Source organism: Fusarium oxysporum, chromosome 5, assembly GCF_000149955.1.
Source record: "Fusarium oxysporum f. sp. lycopersici 4287 chromosome 5, whole genome shotgun sequence".
In the NCBI taxonomy this organism is placed as follows: Eukaryota; Fungi; Ascomycota; class Sordariomycetes; order Hypocreales; family Nectriaceae; genus Fusarium; species Fusarium oxysporum.
The window spans coordinates 3,193,582-3,212,394 of NC_030990.1; the positions used below are offsets into that span (position 1 = coordinate 3,193,582).

At 48.4% G+C, this 18,813-nt stretch overlaps 5 protein-coding genes across 5 annotated transcripts; 4 read left to right on the forward strand and 1 right to left on the reverse strand.

The window, feature by feature from the left end:
* The first annotated feature begins 389 nt into the window (after positions 1-389).
* Positions 390-1,641, forward strand: FOXG_02097 (uncharacterized protein). Its single transcript, XM_018379387.1, has one exon. It carries the CDS (start codon positions 423-425, stop codon positions 1,440-1,442), a length of 1,020 nt encoding a protein of 339 aa, XP_018235423.1. The 5' UTR covers positions 390-422; the 3' UTR covers positions 1,443-1,641.
* Positions 1,642-1,894: 253 nt separating this feature from the next.
* Positions 1,895-2,989, forward strand: FOXG_02098 (1-(5-phosphoribosyl)-5-[(5-phosphoribosylamino)methylideneamino] imidazole-4-carboxamide isomerase). Its single transcript, XM_018379388.1, has 3 exons — positions 1,895-2,301; positions 2,348-2,537; positions 2,587-2,989. The coding sequence occupies exons 1-3, from the start codon at positions 2,002-2,004 to the stop codon at positions 2,874-2,876; spliced, it is 780 nt and encodes a 259-aa protein (XP_018235424.1). The 5' UTR covers positions 1,895-2,001; the 3' UTR covers positions 2,877-2,989.
* A 1,341-nt stretch (positions 2,990-4,330) lies between these two features.
* On the forward strand, positions 4,331-9,565 carry FOXG_18233 (uncharacterized protein). Its single transcript, XM_018398293.1, has 7 exons — positions 4,331-4,658; positions 4,719-4,871; positions 4,926-7,376; positions 7,503-7,860; positions 7,913-7,934; positions 7,976-8,642; positions 8,697-9,565. The coding sequence occupies exons 1-7, from the start codon at positions 4,644-4,646 to the stop codon at positions 9,153-9,155; spliced, it is 4,125 nt and encodes a 1,374-aa protein (XP_018235425.1). The 5' UTR covers positions 4,331-4,643; the 3' UTR covers positions 9,156-9,565.
* Positions 9,566-9,724: 159 nt separating this feature from the next.
* FOXG_02102 (uncharacterized protein) lies at positions 9,725-12,406 on the forward strand. Its single transcript, XM_018379389.1, has 8 exons — positions 9,725-9,931; positions 9,990-10,078; positions 10,171-10,313; positions 10,370-10,516; positions 10,569-10,990; positions 11,043-11,079; positions 11,130-11,244; positions 11,295-12,406. Exons 1-8 carry the CDS (start codon positions 9,898-9,900, stop codon positions 11,943-11,945), a joined length of 1,638 nt encoding a protein of 545 aa, XP_018235426.1. The 5' UTR covers positions 9,725-9,897; the 3' UTR covers positions 11,946-12,406.
* A 2,949-nt stretch (positions 12,407-15,355) lies between these two features.
* On the reverse strand, positions 15,356-15,490 carry FOXG_18234 (uncharacterized protein; the record flags this gene model as incomplete). The annotated part of the gene is made up of 1 exon (XM_018398294.1): positions 15,356-15,490. The coding sequence occupies one exon, from the start codon at positions 15,488-15,490 to the stop codon at positions 15,356-15,358; it is 135 nt and encodes a 44-aa protein (XP_018235427.1).
* Between the last annotated feature and the right edge of the window lie 3,323 nt (positions 15,491-18,813).

Consider the following 18,813-nt stretch of genomic DNA (forward strand, 5'->3'; position numbering starts at 1 on the left):
ATAAGGAGATTCTTTTTGAGATATATAATAAGCTCTCAAAGATATAAGTTCATAAAACTGCCAACAAAGGAGCTAATATTACTAAAATCATTCCCCTTATATAATCTTAAATATTACTTAGAGGCCAGCAATAATAAGTAAAATACCAAGATATATTATTAAACTTTTAAGTATTATATTTAAGTTTATAAAGTAATATGTGTTAGTCTTTAGGTTGAATTCGATGCGATATCTATGATGATGTTTATTAATGCTGAAGCAATAACGGAGAGATTGATTGCTAGTTACGAGTGAAGTACGCCAGACAAGCGTCATCAAGTGAAATCTACATAATACTTAAGTAGGGACAAGAGCTCGCCAAATAAATAGATAACTTTAAACAGAATTAACAAGAACAAATTATCCAGTCCTAAAGCTTCACCATGTCGGATAAGGGATCAATTGGCTTAGGATTGTCCAAGAGGCAACCTCTTCTAAAGGATAAATCAACTCGTGGCGATGACCAGTCTCTCCTCCCAAAGGCAATTAAGACTCACCCTCGAGGGAGTGAAGGCGATGAAAATGCGAATGTCTATTTTATCGGCACGGCCACTACCATAATCGAATGGGAAGGGTTTCGACTACTCACAGATCCCAACTTCCTCCATGCTGGTGACCACGTTCATCTTGGTCCTGGAGTTACTGCTCAGAGGCAAACTAACCCAGCGGTTGACCTACATGAGCTGCCATCACTAGACGCAATTCTTCTCTCGCATTATCATGAAGATCACTTCGATCGGCTGGTAGAAGATTCCCTCAATAGAGATTTCTTAATTGTCACGACGCCTCATGCGCATAAATGCTTGACATCCAAGAACGAGCCGTTTCGCAATGTCAAACCACTCGATTTTTTTGACCACTTAGAGCTCAAAAACGAAGATTCGAAGGCTGGTGAGCCTCTTCCCGTCATCAAAGTCACAGGCATGCCTGGCAAACATGTTCCCCCTGGCCCCCTGGCTGCAGTCAACGACTTGCTCGGTGCTGTTCCGCCAACAAATGGCTGGATGCTCGAACTGGGTTACCACAAAGTTGAAAATGGCAAGCTCCAAACTGGTTATCGGATTTACATCTCTGGAGATACTCTTCTTGTGGATGAGCTCAAGGAAATTCCGAAATGGCTTCAAGAAGAGCGCATCGATCTGATGCTCATCCACCTCGGAGGTACCACTATCCCTGGGCCATCTGCGCCATTGATCATGGTCACACTTGATGCGAAGCAAGGTGTTGAGTTAATGAAAATGATGGATCCAGAGGTCACGATTCCAATTCATTATGATGACTACGACGTATTTCTGTCTCCTCGCAAAGACTTTGAGACTGCCGTCAAGGAAGCCGGGATGGAGAATCGAGTAGTTATTCTGGATCGAGGCGATAGATATGGGTTCACTGTGAAGAAGATTTAAATCACATTGGAGAGGTGACTCATCGATGAGCAGGCTACTTTCATGTTGACTGGAGGCTGGTATGAAGCAAATCTAGGATTCGGTCGATGCGTGCGGTCATACATTCCTTTGAAGCTTGATAAAGCTTGGGCTGAGGAGAAAGAAAGGAATAAAAAAGATGAATGAGAAAACAAGTTCCCTCTCATAAGAAGAGTGCAGGGTATAACTTCCTAAGTGGTATTGGTTGGTCATTGGACATAGGTTGCGGGAGACTGTACGACTTGGCTCTAAGCCACGAACGCTGAAAATATGAAATAACACAGAAGCACTGGGTATTAATTCAGAATGATACTTCATTGAATGCATCTGACGATCTTCTTCGCCCTTCTCTATAGAAGAGTTAGGCGTCCGAAGTATACCTACCTACCTTCTAAATTTGAGTTCAACAACCAATACCTACCCTTATCCAATTCTTCAGAACTGCCCCGCCTTTCTTCGATTTTCTACCCAGTGGTGGGTGGGACGAAGACTGCATAGTTTGATCTTTAACCTGAATTGATCACCCAAAGTCATCTTCATCATGACCAAATTCCGGCCCTGCATTGACCTTCATGCAGGTCAGGTCAAGCAGATTGTTGGCGGTACTCTTGACAGCACATCGTCGGCTCTTCAAACCAACTATGTCTCGCAACATCCCCCGGCTCACTTTGCTCAATTATACCGCGACAATGATCTTACCGGTGCACATGTCATTATGTTAGGCCCAGGAAATGAGGGGCCTGCTAAAGAGGCGCTTGAAGCCTGGCCCGGTGGTCTTCAGGTTGGAGGTGGCATCAATGACAAGAACGCAAAGGAATGGCTGAATGCGGGAGCAGAGAAGGTACAGTAAAGGATGCACCACATAGGAACGATCTAACATCCAATAGGTCATCATTACATCGTACCTTTTTCCCGAGGGCCGGTTCAGTCAAGTGAGGCTTGATGCTGTGTTGCAAGCTCTTGGCGGCGATAAAAACAAGCTTGTTATTGACCTAAGCTGCCGACGTCGAGGAGAGGATTCTTGGTTCGTTGCAATGAACAAATGGCAAACCATCACAGATATGGAAGTCAACCAAGGTAAGTCCCCCGGCAAATATGCTCAAAGTCAATTACTCACCAGGTACAGAATCTATCAAGTCTTTGGAGCCTTACTGCGCGGAATTCTTGATCCATGCTGCAGATAATGAGGGTCTACAAAGGGGAGTTGATGAGAAGCTTGTGCAGCGTCTTTCTGAATGGTGTTCGATTCCAGTGACTTATGCTGGAGGTGGTAGACATCTTGAAGACTTGGAGAATGTGAAGAGGCTCAGCAACGGTAAGGTGGATCTCACAATTGGAAGTGCATTGGACTGTTTCGGAGGCTCAGGTGTCAAGTTCGATGATTGTGTTGCTTGGAATAAGAAACAAAGCATTTAGGAAGAAAATAGGTTTACTTATGAACTAATTCTAAGCAGCAATATTGGTGAGGCTGCATGCAGCTATGATATCGATACGTAAACCTGCACCAGTGTATTTCGTGACGAGCAGAGCTAGCACAGCAGTCGACTACCTTACCCTGTAACATATTATTGACAAGAATTCAACAATGTGTAAGATCCTAGGTATGCTCGTGACGGGCCATTAAAAAAGCAGGCCGGGGATTACCTACTTACCCAAGTTACTACCATTACTGGCATTACTCTGGCTGATGATGGGAAATGTTCCGTAGTTCTGCCTAAGGTTCTAGTATAAATAAACAATATATTAATTTAGGTTAGTGATAAAACATTTTTATACCTCTCATGCCCACCTGAAAGTGGGCGAGTGGGGATCTAGAACCTCGCAGGCTTTGGACAAGAAGCTGCGGCCAGCCAGGAACCAAGGCTGGTTGCGTCGTATTGAATCGATCGAAGTAATGCAGGTCCATCATATTATTGATTCGGAGTACTATGTACATTAATGATCGAATAGCAAAAACAAAGATCCAGACCTGGCCCGTGGTTAAGCGAAAGGTCAGTGCGGATTAGATAGGAAAGACCATGTGAGACTCTGTTGTAAACAACAACGTTAAGTAAGGAACAAACATGCGCACAGAGAACTAGATGTGGATATATTTTCTGATGAGCTATCTAATGCTGGGTTTAGTGCCAGAATAGCCTCAAGTGGTGCTCGGGAAGATCGTGATGCAAGACATGGCAGAGGCATCGTCTTAGACTGGTGGATGCTCGATGGGGTGGGGGATGGATATCTTGAGGTTTTGTAAGTACTAAGGTTAGGTATAGGAGCGAAAAAAGGAAATCGGGTGCGAGATCACCACTAGGAGACTCCATCACCGGTTTGCTACACAAACTTGCAGAAAACTTGCAGGAACTCGCAGTTTGATGCAGCAGACCCCATTGAGTTTTCCCCCATCTCCAGGGGTGAAACGAAATCGGAGAAAAAAAACGTCATGATGAGGAAGCTCAGTTGGGGAAAACAACAAGCACGAAACAGCCATTGTGCTCATGTAAACATTGGGTTGCAGAGGTTGTCAAGGATGATGCTGGGCCAAGCAACCAATTATTTGCTTTTGAAGTGCGGCTGGCTGCGCTGCTGCCATGGCGACTATGAGCTGTGCTCCTGTTGCGACGCTGTAAGGGATGCTGGGCTGGCTTACCTTGTAGTGGAGGGAAGCTCTGGATCGTCCTTGGAGGGGATGGAGCCGCTATAACAGGGGCGGGGTAAGTTTCCAGCACCCTGCTGCATTGTAGCAAGATGATTAGCGTCTCCAACGTCCAACTTTTAGCTCGGTTCTGACCAACGTCTCCCGGGCAACGCCTACCATGTTTGTTTTCCCATCGTCCAATCAGGCACATTCCTTGGGCTGCTTTATGTGCTTCCCTTAAACACATCAACTCGCCAAAGACGCTCTTCTAACCTCCGACTTTCATAACATAACATCACTTCGTGAAAGTTGTGTCGAGTTGAGTCGTCTAGCCTTTGATAGAGCTGTCGTCTGGTTGCCCGTTCAAGGCGTATTTCTTTCTTCTATCAGCAGACATTGGTCGCATTTCTTACTTGCATTCATTCACATTTGGTGCTGTGCTTCACACCGAGTCGCAACATTCCTCTGCTTCATTTCCTTGTGTATAGTGGGCTCGCATACCAATGCGTTGATAGTCGCTTACTTCAACTTGCGACAAAATTACCCATCACTACTGTAGCATGGCTACTGAATCGGTATGTAGACCGCGCCACTCGCCCTGATTCTCGGGCAAAATGTCTCTGACTAGATCTCAGGTGCATCCCTTACGAATCAACAAGACAACTACACCAACCAAAGGTCCATCCATCATGGCGAGTGGAATCCCTCGCCCGCTGTCGGAGCTCTCGCCGACAGAGATGAGAAGAAACTCTCCCAGCTGGCATAGACAATCTACTGGTTCTCCCAAGGTACGTCGGCTGACCGCCAACTCATGTTTGGCCTTCTGTATTGATAGCATGCAGAAGTCCCCCGGAAATCCCGACTCGTCACCATTCCAACCTTCACCCGTGGAATCAGTGACATCTCCTCGTTTGTTTTGGCAAAACCGCAACTCTGAAAACCTATACGGATCTGGGTCACCATCACCAAACCGCCGCTCTTCGATTGAGCGTCTTCAGAAAGCGTCTCGGGTGAGGAACAGCAACATCCTTGCACTCGAACAGAAGCAGGAATATGATCCCACTCGAATCCCTCAGATCGAAAGACCCCTCGCTAAGGTCCAAGGGAACGCCTTTGGGTCGACTGGATCCTTCCGCTCCTCGACTATCGAGCGCCCAATCTTTGGCCATTCTCGGAGTGACAGCGCGATGACTATTCCCGCCGTCAGCCCAAAGTCGTCTACTCAGACAGCCGGCTCACCGAATCGTCCTCTGACGCCCAGCCGAGATCAAGTATCGCCTACAAAGTCCTCCCTTTCGCACTCAAGGTTCAAGAACAGCTTTGACATGGAGACGAACACTTGGTCATTTGGCTCACCCGAAGAGGATGATGATCATCCGATGGGACGTCGCCACGCAAAAAGTGTGACTTTTGATGCCGCGCCTCCTCAGATCAACGAATATGAGATGGCAACTCCCGATCTGTCATCTATCGGCACCAACTCTCGTGAGGGAAGCTATGAGTCAATCGAGTATGATGAGGATGAGGATGACGTCCTGTATGATCCTGGCCGCGTTGATCTTGAGGGCGATAGCTTTGACGCTTCTCTAGAAGATACAGACAAAACTCCCGTTGTTGGGCCTGATGACTGGAGAGGCGATAGTCCCATGGTGAACCGCAATGGGCCTCGTGAGTATAGTGACAGTCCCATGCCTGAGGGTACACCTTCTGCTGCCACGGCTGGTCGTCCTTTACATATTCGAAGTGACTCTACAACTTCAAACGGGGAGCATCGACCTCTACCGCCTCTTCCTGGTTTTATGAGCCATTCCCGCAACAACTCTGCGCCCTCTTCACCTGCATCGCCAAGTCTGTCAGCAACCGCAGAAAGAATGCTTGGGTCTAACAGAAATCTCCCATCTCCTCCTCAAGCCTCTACTACAAGCAAGTCAGATATCCATAGCATTGGCAATGCCAAGATGTCGCTTGAGGAGCGATTGAGACTTATGATGTTGTCGGATGATGGCGATGGCAAGACAGCAGCTGAGCAGCAGCGTGAGCGCCGCCTTCGTAGAGCTAATGGCCGCGAACGATTGAGCAGCCCAATTTCTGAACCTGAGTCAACAACAAGCTTCAACGATGCTCTTCAAGAACAGGATGACGTTGTTGGCGACATGTCGGCTCTTGATGATTATCAATTACCTCCGCGTATTTCCCGGGACTCCATCATGCGAAAGGTCAACGGTAACAACAAGACATCCGATCAAGAAAAGGATTGCATCTTCTCTTCACCTCCCGCCTCAAGGAGTCCAAGCAGAAGCCCTGAAAGGCAGGTTCCTGCAGACCCTGATGTGCCTATTCCGTCTACCGAGGACTCTTTGCATGATATGTCCGATGAGGAGGAAGAAGAGGAAGAGGAAGGTAGTGTCATCATCAGAAGAATGCCTGAGAGCGAGATTGAGTTTTACGAGGACTCAGACGTCGATTTCGATGAAGAGGAGTCCAGGCTGGAGCTGCCAGCTGACAGTGATAGTGAAAGTCACTATTCGTCGCAGGAACCTACACCGGCACAAGCCAAACCTGAGGAAGTCCAGGAGGAGGCAAGAAAGGAAAGTCCAGAGCTCGATGACCTCCGAGAGGAGGTCATGACACCTAGACCTACTCATACACAAAACGAGAGCGTTTCATCGTTGCCAGACTTTGCTTCGGGCGACAAAGATGCCTCCTTCTCAAGAGATTTCGAGTCTTATATGCTCCCCGAGCCTGAGGAGCCCAAGGTGGTTGAAGAGCCTGTGAAAGAAGCCAAGGAGCCTGAGGCTCCAAAAATGGCTGATGCTCATGCTTACCTTCAGCGCCCTTTCACCCCTGAGCATCTCTCCAAGCCTGAATATGATGGTACTGGATGGGGTGATCCTGAAGACGAATATGACGATGACTGCCCCAGCACACCAGACTCGGTTATTCACCACCCAGTTCCTGTCCGTGTGGAAGAACCTGAGCAAGCCACTATTCCCGAGCGGTCTGCCACCATCAAGGCTCCAGGTTCAAAGCTTAAGACTCGTTTGTCAAACACTCCCTCAGACATTAGTGCTATGCGAGAGGCTCGCCGACAAGTGAGCATGGAGGTGCCCGATGTCCCTCCGATTCCCGACAAGCATAGCAAGCGCCTCTCGAAGGACAATAACGGACTCTTGCTCACTGGTGACGAATTCATCAACCGTCATCCTAGTTTCAAGAACCGCAGCTTGACATTGGATCTTGACTTAGGTCTCAGCCTCGACCAAGACTTTGAGCGAGTCATCGAGGCACAAAAGGTGGCTTACAACGATCTCTTTACTCAACCCCCAGCCCACAATAGCCCCAGTAGACAAGTGTCTGCAGCAAAAGCCCAACAACAAATTGCTGAAGGACTCAATGCTAACGTAACATCTCGTCGTCAGCGCGGTTACCTCATGCGACAAAATACGAAAGTTGTTACTGCCAGTGACAAGGATACCGAAGACTTCCGAGTTGCCAGATCCGTTGGAAATTCTCCTGCTAAGGAGGATAGGCCCATGTCATGCATTGTTGAGCCATGGAACGGTAAGCCTCGCCAGAGAAGCGTGCGGAAGCGTGTTGGCGGCAGCACTGGACCTGTGCCACCTATGCCCGGTCAAGAAAGTAACGCAACAGCTGTCAGTCATGCTCCTGTCGACGAGGACCTGACACTTGAAATGGCAACGCCAGAAAGCGGAGAGAGAGGCCGCCTATTCGTCAAGGTCATGGGTGTCAAAGATCTTGACCTACCTCTTCCAAGAAGTGAGTTTCAGTCATTAAATGGTCAAGGCTGACCACTAATTCAAATTTTCAGCGTTTCCAGTAGCACATGTTAGGTATGAGAATAGGAAAATAGCGCAATTATTACTATTTTTAGTCTAAATGCAAGCGTTGTTCCTTTTTCGTGGCGCCTTATCTTATGGTGCGGGCGGATTCTGGAGTTTCAACTGACCCTCAACGTTAAGCTCGAGAAACCCGTTGAGCGTGTCAAGCCGCCGCCACCTACAGTCAAGACTCATAAACACAAAACCTCAACCTTCAGCAGGGTATTCGCATCGCCCAAGAAACGCAAAGAACTGGAGCTCCGCCAGCGGGAAGAAGAGGAACGAGCTGTACAGCAACAGAAGGACGCCCAGGCCAAGCAGCGCACTGGACCTCCCACAGCTTACGAGCTTCTATCTCCTCTGGCTGCGGAGGACGGTAGCTTCGGTCGCGCCTATGTTTGTCTTCGAGAACATGAGAGTCGGTGCTTTGGTCGCCCTTATATGGCTGAAGTTGCTTGCTTCAATGAATGGGCCACAGAAGAGGCTGGATTTGCGTCCAGTGTCAAGAGCAAGCGTGGCAACACGGCCGTTGTCAGACGTGCACCCTACAAGGTGGGCAAGTTGGAGCTCCAGCTCCTCTTTGTTCCTCGCCCTAAGAATGCTACGGACGACGATATGCCCAAGAGTATGAACTCATGCATCCGGGAGCTCAAGGCAGCAGAGGAGAGAATGTCTCGCAACTGGGAGGGTCACCTTAGTCAACAAGGTGGTGATTGTCCTGTAAGTTCATAGTCACCTGCTCTTATTCTCTCATCAAAATTAACATTGATCTAGTACTGGCGACGCAGGTATTTCAAGCTCGTGGGTACCAAGCTCACTGCTTATCATGAGGCAACTCGTCAACCTCGAGCTACCATCAACCTGGCCAACGCCAAACGGTTAATCGACGATCGCCGAGCGTTAACGGAAAAGGAGACCACTGGCAGAGGGGGTCGACGACGTCGATCTGCTTTTGCGGAAGATGAAGAAGGTTACATGTTTGTCGAGGAAGGGTTCCGTATCCGATTCAACAACGGTGAACTCATTGACTTCTACGCAGACACAGCTGCAGACAAGGAAGGCTGGATGAAGGTCCTCACTGACGTTGTTGGACGTGACAATCCAGATGATGACTCTTCAAATCAGCGAGCAAAGGCTAAGTGGTGTCAGTTGGTTCTTCGACGAGAAGAGCAACTACGTCGCCGAGCATCAGGTCGCCGAGTGAACTCACGACCTAAGAGTATGTTCCTCTAAGACACGATGTCGCTTAGACAAGCTCTTATGACGGAGACGAAAATGAGACAAGGTGCTGGACGCCGTAACACTACTACCTGGACCAGGCGTTCAGGACCAGCAGGATATTCATGATAGATGTCTCTGTTCTCCATTCTTCTGGTATTGGTTTATATGGTTGACGGTTGATGGGGCACTACCTTGATGTTGTAATATGATTGGAGTTGGGGGGCTGTTGTATCCTTGACTGAGGAAATTGGGAGCATCGGCCGTTTATGCACTTACAAGGCGTCGGCGAGGACATGGCTTATCATTGTTTCACTTGTTTCTTGGGGTAATAGGCGCTTGCGCGCCAAGGGATTTCAGTTTATAGCATGGGATTATAATGAATCGTCTAAAATGTCATTAAGTGTAAAAAGAAGCACTTGGCCAGATTTTTTCATCGTGAGGGGATGCTGTAGATGATTGCACGTGACAACCCACGAACAACACGTATCCACGTTCATGCGAGCGATGTTGAGTGGCACGACCCACCTGGATATCCTAGCAGGGAGCTTATGAGGCGCAGCGCAATTTATAGTGGCTCACACCTTAGCTACAGAACCTCACCCCGTATTAGTACATCTTACCTTCCCAGCTACAACCACGGCATCGTTGCCAAGTTGACCCTTTAGCGACTCAATCGATCCTCGATATAACAACTTCTTGTCACCTCATACACCGTCATTCCATTTAATCTGCTCTTAATCCACTATAAATCACCATGGCTGGCCGTTTTGTACGGGCGTCCAAGTATCGTACGTGCTGGCGCAAACCGTCCGCGCCGAGATCCGTTATGCTGACGTTGCTCACCAGGACACGTCTTTGGAAAGTCCACAAGAAAGGAATTTTGCTACGACAACCTTCATATCAGTCGCAATGCTTGGGACACAAACTTGGTCAAGGTGCGTCGTACTGCATCGCGGCGCGTGGTGCAATCAATCTTTCAACTAGAGAGTTCGGCGCGCTGATTTAGGGGGTGGTTGGTTTCGTTTAGGTCAACCCCGAGTATCTCTCAGTCAATTGGGATGCCTCCGGTGGCGGCGCATTCGCTGTTATTCCTCTGAACGAGCGTGGAAAACTCCCCGACCAGATTCCACTGTTTCGTGGCCATACTGCTGCGGTACTCGACACTGACTGGTATGCATTCCCATTGCTGGGCCCCTGAGCTGCGTGGGTGCTTACGATAATTCAAGGAACCCTTTTCACGACAACATCATCGCCTCTGCATCCGATGATGGCAAGGTGTTTATTTGGGAGGTTCCCGAAGGCTTTACGCTACATACCGACGCCGAGGAAATTACAGATGTCGCACCCGTGAGCAAGCTTGCTGGCCACCCCAGGTTGGTCTCATAATATTGTCGCTTGTCAGTCAAGTCACTAATCCCCGATCAGAAAGGTCGGACAGGTTCTTTTCAATCCTGCGGCCGAAAACATTCTCGCCTCTGCATCTGGCGACTTCACGGTCAAGCTTTGGGATGTTAGCACCGGTCAGTCGCCTCTTGCTCTCAAGCACAACGATATCGTCCAGAGTCTGTCATGGAATGCCAGTGGCAGCATGCTCGTTACCACCTCGCGAGATAAGAAGATTCGGGTGTGGGATGTCCGACAGGAGAAACCCGTTCACGAAGCCCCTGGCCATGGTGGTGCCAAGAACAGTCGCGCTGTCTGGCTGGGAGAGCATAATCGCTTCGCGACGACTGGTTTCTCGCGTATGAGTGAACGACAAATAGCTCTTTGGGAGCCTGGCAGGACGGAGCCCATTGGCGGCTTCACCATGCTGGATTCCATCTCTGGTGTCTGCATGCCTTTCTGGGGTAAGGTCTATCCTCCACTGTTCGGGCTGCGCCAGTGCTAAATACGTGATAGATGATGGTTCAAACTGCCTGTACCTTGCTGGCAAGGGGTAAGTTCCCATCTGTTTGCATGTTTCGCGACACTACTGACGCTGCTCAGCGATGGCAACATTCGATACTTTGAATACGAGAACGACAAGTTCGAATTCCTTAGCGAGTACAAGTCGGGCGACCCTCAACGCGGCATTGCCTTTATGCCCCGACGAGGCATCAATGTACGGTTTTCTTGCATCGAATCTAGTGTCACGTTTACTAACAGTTCTAGACCCACGAGAATGAGGTCATGAGGGCTTACAAAACAGTTAACGACGCTTATATTGAGCCTATTTCGTTCACTGTGCCACGACGCGCTGAGACCTTCCAGGCTGATATTTTCCCTCCTGCCACCGGTACCAAGCCCGCTGCGACTGCTCAGGAATGGTTCGATGGCAAGACTGCCATTCCTAACAAGATTGACCTTGAGAGCGTCTATGACGGCACTGCGCCCAAGGAGATCGCCTCTGACTACAAGGCTCCTGCAGCTCCCTCTCCTGTCACTGAGAAGCCTGCACCAAAGATGGAAGAGCCCAAGAAGGAAGAACCCAAGCCGGCGCCGGCACTGCGATCTCCTCCTCCCACTATGAGTGAACAGAAGGGATCAATCTCTGCTATGGCTTCCAGATACCAGGACAAGCAGGAGGAGGAGGATGATGATGATGACGCTTCCAGCTTCGAGGAGGTTTCGCGGCCTGCTCAGCGTCAAGCTGTCCCTGCAAAATTTACTCCTCCTGCTCAACCGCAGACTGCCTCCACTCCTTCCCCTTCCACCGTCGCGAAGCCCTCTTCGCCAGTTAAGACTCCTGCTGCCGCCGCGTCCGCGGCTCCGCCTCCCACATCTTCAGCCCCCCGAGCTGTCTCCTCCGCCCCCCAGCGGTAGTGACTCTTCTCTTGCGGAGATCAAACAACTAATCGAAGGCCAGACAAAGCTTATCAACTCCCAGAGCCAACAGATCACCCTGCTCACCGCTGAAGTTGAGGCTCTCAAGCGTAAGGTTAGCTCTGGCTCCCAGGATCAGAGCGAGCGCATCCGCCAGCTTGAGCTTGAGTTAGAGGAGGCAAGATCTTGAAGAGCTCTTCGAACTGCATTGGGAACTGAATAGTGACCTCGTCCCAGACCTTGAAAACCATGGAAATGGATTGTAGCTGTAGCGAATCTGTATATATAGTTAGATAGGGTTTCTAAAAGATCTGTTCTTTGATGGCCCCTTGATACTCTATGAGCCGAGAGCATTCGTCAAGATTTTTCAACCACATGATCCAGGAGTTTTCTAGTGTACTCATTTTTTTACCTAGGTATGTTGCTGTTTTCGCATAGCCTAGTGCCTAATTCATCTTGATCTCGTCATCACTCCGGGAAACCAACCGAAGATACATACTTAGGGTGGCTCCCAACTACCACTACATAACTCACGTTAAACTAAAGGTATCTGCGCAAGGCAGCTGACAACAGCACGACAACCGAAGACGGATGTTTCTAAGTTCAGGATATAATTGGACTGGGTGCTTGAATCTACCCTACACTATCTCATGTAAATCAACCAACTACCACCAAAAACAATGTCCGTTTTCTCATGGCCCTCAGAATGAACAGACCGGTGCATATCACCCTTGGGATGTCTCATGGCCGCGTTTCAATATGCGCTTACTCTTTAATACGGCTGCAGGTCGACCATTCGCGAACCGGACCGCTTTCGAGGGACGACAATGGGACGTTTCAAGAACAAAACAATAAATCAAATAAGGGAGACTACTATTTATATCGTGACTGTTTGGTTTACCTACATTTACGCGCCCTAAGCCATATACGTGGTGTTTTGACTGGTCGCTTCGGAAGAAGCCCAAGATAGCTGAGCTTGTTTGAAACAAGCACATCAGCGAGCAAGTCTTCAGCACGCGCACACCGTGGCTGCTAGATCAACCACGAGGGAGGCAGCATATTCAACTGGAGGGGCTGAGGATTCTGCTCAACCAGAGATAGTGGCGATCCTTCGGTCCTGGCAAGCTTGGGCAAGGTCATCAAGTGACAGATCGATTAGTCTGACGACCTTCCATGTATTGACCACCGGAAAGCAACCACTCGGGAGAAAGCAGAGCTGTGGGTTTGTCGTCACATTATGCCATCACAGTTGGGCTTCTCAATGAGGAAAGCTCTGATAGTGGCATTGTTTCACAACAAGGAGCCTTGATGGGGCGCATGGTCCAGACTCGGATCTGTTCTGATCACGAGAAGAGCTTCTTGAGAAACTATTACTGCGTAGGCAGATAGTAACAAGCAATACCTTCTTGGCAGAGTGGCCGGGCCAATGCCATGCTGAACAACGATAGAGTGGCGACACGAAACGCCATAATGGAAAACCCGAACCAAGTGTTCTGCCATAGCATTGACCATTGTCTCCGCCACCGTGAGAACCACCTCGCTTCGAGACCAGCGTTCGGATCTAGATCACGACCGAGAACAGGGACACAGAAGTTGCCGATCAAACAATCAAGTGGCGTAAATGGGTTTGACATACCCCGTTTGTTTGAATGACGTTGCATTCACAGATACCTAGATACCATATGGGGAAGTCAGTTAAGCCAGGTTCACGAGAATAGCGTGCCAAGTATGGTGAAACTTTGCAGACCTGGCTCGCTTCAGCAAGGGACAGCAGAAGAATGCCCACTCAGCCACTACCTCAATTCATAACCCACGGGTAACATGACTCAAGGGAGGAGGGCATCGCGCCTGGCTGTACAGAGAGGTCGTATGCAGGAACAAGCGGACATGGACCCCTGATGCCCCGGAAACAGGAGTACGAGGTGTGAAGGGACAGGTCTGACGGCGGACAACGCAAAGAGCCTGCTTCAAAATCTTCTGGAAAAGCTGGTGGCTGGACGTTTCGTGTTTCAAGTATTTGAAGCAGAGAGCAGGGTCCGTTTCACGATCTCGGCAATATGATGTGAATGGAGGCCTTGGGCCACAAAAGTACTGTTGTCGATGAATAGAACGATGCCGGACGAGTTCAGTTTGATGAACACACAGATCTCGGTTACGGCGAATAGTTTAACACGGACCAACTGGTAGACTTCCTAACGAAGCTGATATCAGGACAGCATATTGTGAATATGATCGCTGGTTGGGGCTTGGGCTGTTTCAGGTCATTAGTCTGTTCTACGGTTAAGATAATGCAAGCCAGATCCGCCAGTGCTTATACAGAATCTTGTCTTCAAGGTAGCAGGGTAGAAACCTAGTCAACCAAATTTAGTTCTCAGCTGAATAGAACATTCCGTTTGCGGCAGCGATATATCAACTGAAAGGCGGGTCGATTATACCGGTACAAACGGGTGTACTTTATGACAGTGATCTTGATCAGCCCCAGGCCAATTTCCAAAACGATACACAAGTCCTGTAGATTCGTCTTGGTCTCGAAAAAACATGATCAACACCTTTCTGACCCTTCAGGCTTCGACTGAGAAACTTCAAGTTAGCGCTGAGTTGATGAGGAGGTGACAATTATGGCTGGAAGATAACCATCAGCTTAATCCTTGACATCCCAGTGAGAAAAAAACAAACCCCTAGGAATTGGTCCACCGCCGGGAAACAGCCCGATCGGCGGCCATACCCTGCCAGCTGGTTTGATGAACGTAGTATTGATGCTATTTCTGGCTTGTAACAAAAACACAAGAGGCTGGAACGAAGATGAAGCATAAAGATGATGCTGGGGCGAAGACTTGATACAGCCAATGGGGCAGCCGAGACGCACCTCAAACTGGACCCCTTGCGGGACTTGACTAGAGAAATCTTGGGTGACGCCGACAGGGAATGTTTTTGAATTTGTGATTGGTCGCTGTCAGACGCTCAACTTAAACTTGGGCACACACCAGCTTTTGAAACACCAGCGTTAAAAGATGTGTGGCGGCCCGTTCGGCGAAGTCCTTGGCTATCAAGTGCTAAAGACTAAGCAGCAGGTCAAACGGAATGAGGCCCAGTGAATGCAAGCCCGCTGCCATTTCCTTGTGGATTTGATGCAGGATTGGTAGGATAGACGCTCGACTGTTGGCTTGCGGTCAGGAAATGTGAGATTATTTTTAACCTCAAGCTAGGTGGGCGTACCGTTTGGTATGTGGACGGACAAGTCGCTGGGCCACCAGTAAGTGACTCGTGTTACTTGGAATAAAGTGACATAACAGGCACAGTTTGCAGTGACAGTTGAGGCCATGACCTCCAAGACTTGTGGTGGCCCGCAATAGCGCGAATCAGAGGTCACAGGCTCACATGTAGTCGCGCATCTGATTGTAATTTTAAAATTACTCAGGGGTAATGTTGACCATAATAGTCAATGCAACCACACTTTCCAGCCACTGGTACTCGATCGTGTTGGCTTCTCGATGGTGATTCCGAGGATTTGATGAAGCGAAAGCCACTGACCGCAAGCCAGACATAGCTGGTTCCTGTTCAGATATCTCACTATGACTTGTCATGATGAGATCCCTTCGAGACACGGCGTTGGGTTCAATGATAAGTCAACCCCGGGCGCAGTAAAAATTCGAGAAAACGAAAGAAAGTCACTCGTATCCAGAACGATCTTGTTAATAGTTGCTTGGCTGCGAATGTGAGAGATCATGATGGCGCACATATTGTATTCTCATTAATGACATGGAAGCCACGCAATACCACGCTCACCTGCACAGTGTCACCATGAAGCTGCGATGATCGGAGTTGGCAATAACTCATACTGATTCGAGAAAAAAACATGAAGTTCTGGTAGCCAAACAAACCAAACTCTTTTGAGAAGCTCAACGGGCTCCCTGCTACTTCACACTCGAATGTCCAGTGCGGAGTTCTCAACCAGTCAGTCAACCAAACTGTCAATCCACAGAAAATGGTAATGGGAATGAGTATTGGTCCATAAAACAACACACTCGTATCCAATCAATATAGAAAACAATTGGGTCGAATGTACAAGCGGATAATAGGTGCAAAGCGTGAAGATGATTCGATCATGTTTGATAAAATCGTAAAACGGAGTAACCCAACAACCCAGCTACCCTCTTGGTCACAATCCAGGATACATTGAAGGGGTGTGATGGTTTCAGATGTCCTGCATCACTGGTGCACAAGCACCTAGGCGAGGATGTGGTATCTGATGCAGTCCTGCGGGTACGTTTCACCTCGATGAAGACGTTGTCTTAACACAGCCCTGACAGGGATGTGTGGACAATTTATCCTGCAAGCCGAAAGGATATCCTTGTCTTGCATTAGGACTCACAACTGACCAGCGGAACACACCGGCATTTCTGATCAAAAAGAGGAGAATGGAATCAAAAGAAGATGGCGCAGACGGTGCTAAGTGGAATTCAGCTCAAGGGATCGTCAATAGCCGGGGATTGTTTATCAAACGCTCTTCCTGGGCCTTACCCTTGGGCACATCTCCCCGCTATGATGCTTTCTCTACGAAGTGATGCTAGCACTAGTCCAGCTATGTAGCCTTGTAAACTACATTGTGGCTTGGGGGTTGGTCTCTGTAATGAAGCTCTGTCAATATCGATGTTTGCGATATACAATATCCTTATTAACGATTGGAATTCATCATGTCCAGTTTTCGAACTACAGTTGATGTTTTTGTGTGATGTAGTTATTGACTGTACGGAGTATTGGCTAGGAAACACATGGCAAATAATACTATGCATTCGATGAACGTTTAAGACATTATTAATTATGACCACTGCCTCTGTAGTCAATACAGCACAGTTTCTCCACATAAATGAATAAAGTTTGGTTGCTCAACAAGCATGAATAATGAATGCTATGTCGTGCATATGCAACGAGCGATCTACTTACTGTACGAACCTGAGAGTATGTAGTCCCTCGAAGGCTCGAAAGTGACAAGATGAGCAATCTGCGACTGTGTTCGGCTGGGGGCATCTCAAGGGAGAATGGACCCATCTCGCTTCAATCAGCTGATAGATTACTCGTGTTGTGTGCTCGGTTGTAATCAAACATATAGATGGCTTCCAACCTTTGAAGACATCATCAACCCCTTTCTTGACATCCAAGGGATGGCCTTAGGCCATCAATTATTGCTTTCATTATGATCGTAGCTTAGACCGGCCACCCACGTTGTAACCGGACTGTTCCTGCATATTAATAATGTGGTGCCTGGTAATATCAGGAATTGCTGTTTGCGAGGAGAGCGTCGGCCGAGGCATTGAACATGAATTGACCCCATTTGTTTTAGCAGGAACACTATAATGCATGGTATGATAGTGATCTCCGAGATTGACTCTGGAAAATACGATGAGATTGCGACACTCGCTTGGACAAAAGCCACATGCTGTCGCTGGCATCTGTAGGAAACTTTGGCTTCAAAGCTGATGGCCGACAGCGCTAAAGCATCCGATGGCTCAGGCTTTCTGACTAGCAATAATAGTAATTATGCCAATCTCTGAAAACCCCGCTCCCCATTCTTCCTCCAAGCCGTCGAATCCACTGAAAATTCGACATAATAACTACTATCCGACCATCGAAGGGAATCTGAAGTAGAAGCACACCTTGCCTACTCGTCACTGAAGTTGAGATGTTACTGATTGAATCCCACTAGCATCCATGGCCGGGTGATGTGTGTGTTGCAATTTTGAGATTAGCTCACAAACCTTTAAGCTAGGCTTCAGAGAGGCCTTTAAGATCCAATTATTAGCCTGAGACAAGCGGCACGACGCGGCCAGGGCATGAACCGACTGTGTTTTACGTTTCAGTCTTTGGGCTTTGTTGTGTCCATGTCCCCAGTCATTGTCTCTGTGAATTATAATGGTTGCGAGACAGCAATCAAAGACAAGAATGAGGGCCGTTACCCACGTTGCTTAGCTGCAAATGCAACTCTGGATTTGTTTCCGCGACCCTTGTCGATCTTTTCGGCCTCAACCCTATTCTGTCAGTCTCGTCCGACGCGGAAGGGAGCGTGGGTTTGTTTTGAAGCAGGGGCGTGGAATCAACCTGTCGATACTATACCTGGTAGTCAAGGGAGCCAATAGTGAAAGACTTTGTTGGCGTTGTTGACGTCCCCATCTCTTCTTTGCAAGCTGCCAGGGAAGCTTCCCATTTTATTGTTTCTTTACCTACATTATACGTAGTAATATCGCCGTTGGTGCTGGTCGTAAGTTGGAGCCCTCCAAAAGCCACTTGGAATCAGCTCCACGGCGCCTTCCAGCCAGCTCCATACCGGTTATATTAAAGAATGAGGGCGTGCACAAACTAATACCAAGGCTCCAAGCCTGCTTCTGATATGGAAACTGTCTGGAGTACTCTGTGCGGAGGCACCGTGTTGAACGTAATAGTATAAACTTCATCAGACTTCCGTTCTGATACTATAGGGCATGACACTGTACAGTACAGTACCGTAGAACGGCTCATGTCTCCCTGCGAGTCTGTTAACCTGGGTTCCTAGCCAGACTGCCAGAATAGAGTGGTCCAGTTTTTGGTCTTCCAGGGGGTTTCTAATCTAGAATAAACACTCGCTGCTTTTTACAGTAGGATGTTCTGAGAAATAGAGGATTCAGATTGCAACGGATGAAAGTTAAGCTTTCCCTGGCCTCTCATGCTGCATCTGCCTCAAGCCACGCCATCAGCGTCCGTCAACTGAACACCGCCGAGATCCGCAATCAGATTTGCTATAGGTGGCCTTGATATCTCCTCACAGAACGGGATATGAAAACATCAGCACATACATAACCCATATCCAGCACAAACAGAACGATGAGCCTCCACT